Source organism: Ylistrum balloti, unplaced genomic scaffold, assembly GCF_031769215.1.
Source record: "Ylistrum balloti isolate Yb309-2 unplaced genomic scaffold, AGI_CSIRO_Ybal_v1 Utg370118, whole genome shotgun sequence".
NCBI lineage: Eukaryota > Metazoa > Mollusca > Bivalvia > Pectinida > Pectinidae > Ylistrum > Ylistrum balloti.
Window position 1 is genome coordinate 136511 of NW_026782136.1, and position 2738 is coordinate 139248.

General features: G+C 49.4%; 2 protein-coding genes across 2 annotated transcripts; both read right to left on the minus strand.

The window, feature by feature from the left end:
* Positions 1 to 890: 890 nt before the first annotated feature.
* Positions 891 to 1262, minus strand: LOC132550288 (protein FAM98B-like). Its single transcript, XM_060214333.1, has one exon. The coding sequence runs from the start codon at positions 1260 to 1262 to the stop codon at positions 891 to 893; it is 372 nt and encodes a 123-aa protein (XP_060070316.1).
* A 37-nt stretch (positions 1263 to 1299) lies between these two features.
* LOC132550289 (uncharacterized) lies at positions 1300 to 2091 on the minus strand. Its single transcript, XM_060214334.1, has one exon. It carries the CDS (start codon positions 2089 to 2091, stop codon positions 1300 to 1302), a length of 792 nt encoding a protein of 263 aa, XP_060070317.1.
* Positions 2092 to 2738: the final 647 nt, after the last annotated feature.

A 2738-nucleotide genomic window follows, 5' to 3' on the forward strand; every position in this document is an offset into this window, starting at 1 on the left:
GATGGAAAAGGACAGAAGGCATTCCGACACATTAAGCATATGAGTTCTAGACAGGCCCAATCCGGAATCACCTCTCGAGGTATCGGGGAAAGGCAGAGTAGGGATAATGGCCTTGGAGAGTTGTCAGGCTGTAATACGTCTCTTTGGGGCTAACACTCTTGTTTTCATTGTCGTACTTGAATGACAGCTAAACGGAATAAAATCCGCCATACGTACACCTATAAATACTCGGTGTGGAAACAGTTGAGGCGCCAGGAGAAAAGCGAGATAAAAACCGATCAAATGGCCATGGCATTACGTATCATGTTTGTTGTTAGGAGCTATTAAAACACACTAGAGCAACTACATTTGATATATACATGTGATTAGCAGATTTAAATGTGTAACCCAACTGATTGCAATAAAAAAAAAAAAAAAACAGCGACGCACTATGTCATCAATATCTGGTGTTTGATAATTCGTTCATTATACACTTCAGGAATATAACAAGACACACCAGTAGTCTTTCTTTACTTCAATGTATCCGAATTTAAAAAAATCCGCAAAATTCAAAGCAGCAAATTAAAAGTATTATTCTGATTGGTTGAAAACTGTAACAGCAAAATAGAACGATTCCTTTTAGTTGCTCCGATGTAATTTGAATTTTTTCATTTCTTTAAAAAGAAATACATACATACACACAGCTCGGAGGCTACTAGACCCCACAATGTGGTCAGATATGATTACATGAGTTTATCTCATCCTAAACCTCTAATATTTTAACTGGTGCAAACATAAGGAATAGTTCTTCTTCCGTGAGAAAACGTCACACAAAAGTATACTGTTTACAGTAAGACATCTCCCCCTCCCAGTTCTCCTCACCTCCTCCCCATCCCCCTTCCCCATTCCCCCTACCTCCTCCCCATCCCCCCTTCCCCATTCTCCTCCTCCCCATACCCCTTCCCGTTCCCACCACCTCCTCCCCCTTCCCCATTCCCCGTACCTCCTCCCCACCCCCCTTTCCCATTCCCACCACCTCCTCCCCATCCCCCCTTCAGCATTCCCCCTACCTCCTCCCCACCCCCTTCCTCATTCTCCTCCTCCCCATCCCCCTTCCCCATTCCCCCACCTCCTCCCCATCCCCCTTCCCATTCTCCTCCTCCACCTCCTCCCCATCCCCCTTCTCCATTCTCTTCCTCCATATCCCCCTTCCCCATTCCTCCCAATACCTCTTCCCATTCCCCTCCCCACCTCCTCCCCATCCCCCTTTTCCTCTTCCCCATTCCCCCCTACCTCCTCCCCATGTCCCCTTCCCCATTATCATCCTTCCCATCCCCATTCCCCATTCCCCACCTCCTCCCCATACCCTCCCCATCCTCCTCCCCATTCTCCTCGCCTCCTCCCCATACCCCTTCCCGTTCCCCTCCCCCACCTCCTCCCCTCCCCCTTCACCATTCTCCTCCTCCCCATCCCCCTTCCCCATTCCCACCACCTCCTCCCCATACCCCTTCCCATTCCCCTCCCCCCACCTCCTCCCCCTTCCCCATTCCCCCTACCTCCTCCCCACCCCCCTTTCCCATTCCCACCACCTCCTCCCCATCCCCCCTTCAGCATTCCCCCTACCTCCTCCCCACTCCCTTCCTCATTCTCCTCCTCCCCATCCCCCTTCCCCATTCCCCCACCTCCTCCCCATCCCCCTTCCCATTCTCCTCCTCCACCTCCTCCCCATCCCCCTTCTCCATTCTCTTCCTCCATATCCCCCTTCCCCATTCCTCCCACCTCCTCCCAATACCTCTTCCCATTCCCCTCCCCACCTCCTCCCCATCCCCCTTTTCCTCTTCCCCATTCCCCCCTACCTCCTCCCCATGTCCCCTTCCCCATTATCATCCTTCCCATCCCCATTCCCCATTCCCCCACCTCCTCCCCATACCCTCCCCATCCTCCTCCCCATTCTCCTCGCCTCCTTCCCATCCCCCTTCCCTTCCCCCCCCACGTCCTCCCATCCCCCTTTCCCCATTCTCCTCCTCCCCATCCCCCTTCCCCATTCCCCTCACCTCCTCCCCATTCCCCTTCCCCCCCTCCCCCCACCTCCTCCCTATTCCCCTTCCCCATTCCAGCACTGTTTATGCGTCCTGTGCCTGTTTATACATTTGTACAGGGATAATTTCTTGTTTGTTTGTCTGGAACTTAAACTTGTCGATGTATAAACGCTAACATTGTTCTGATCACAGTAAATTGTCACATAAATTCCCGATAAATAAATGCTTGTGTCAAAAACGTCTGTGCCAGAGCAATATTCAACAAAACATGGAAAGTCAAGATCGCTTTTGGGGTTGGAACTGAAATAATGATTAGGTCATTTGAATGTTTGTGGAACAGTTCCATGATTTTGTTTGTCTACGGAAGTTATTTACTTGATTGCCCCTGTCAAAACAGCACATTCGAAAGAAAGGCATGAGTGCTACGTGACTGAAATTCCCAAGCAGAAGAATCTACATGTCAGATACAAATATAACAAGATTCCTTCATAAAGATACCAAAATTAGTTACAAAGCAAAACCTTCAAGGATTTTTGAATATACTACATGCCACATATTTAGTTTTTATCCACCGGATACAGTGGCGGGTTCACTATTACAATCAGCAACTGGTTAAAGTCGCGCATAATGTGTTCTGTTTCACAGGTAACGTCAGCTTCCGGAAACAGTCGTGAATACTGTAATCTATTTCATATGTAGCGTCAGCCACCGGAAACAGTT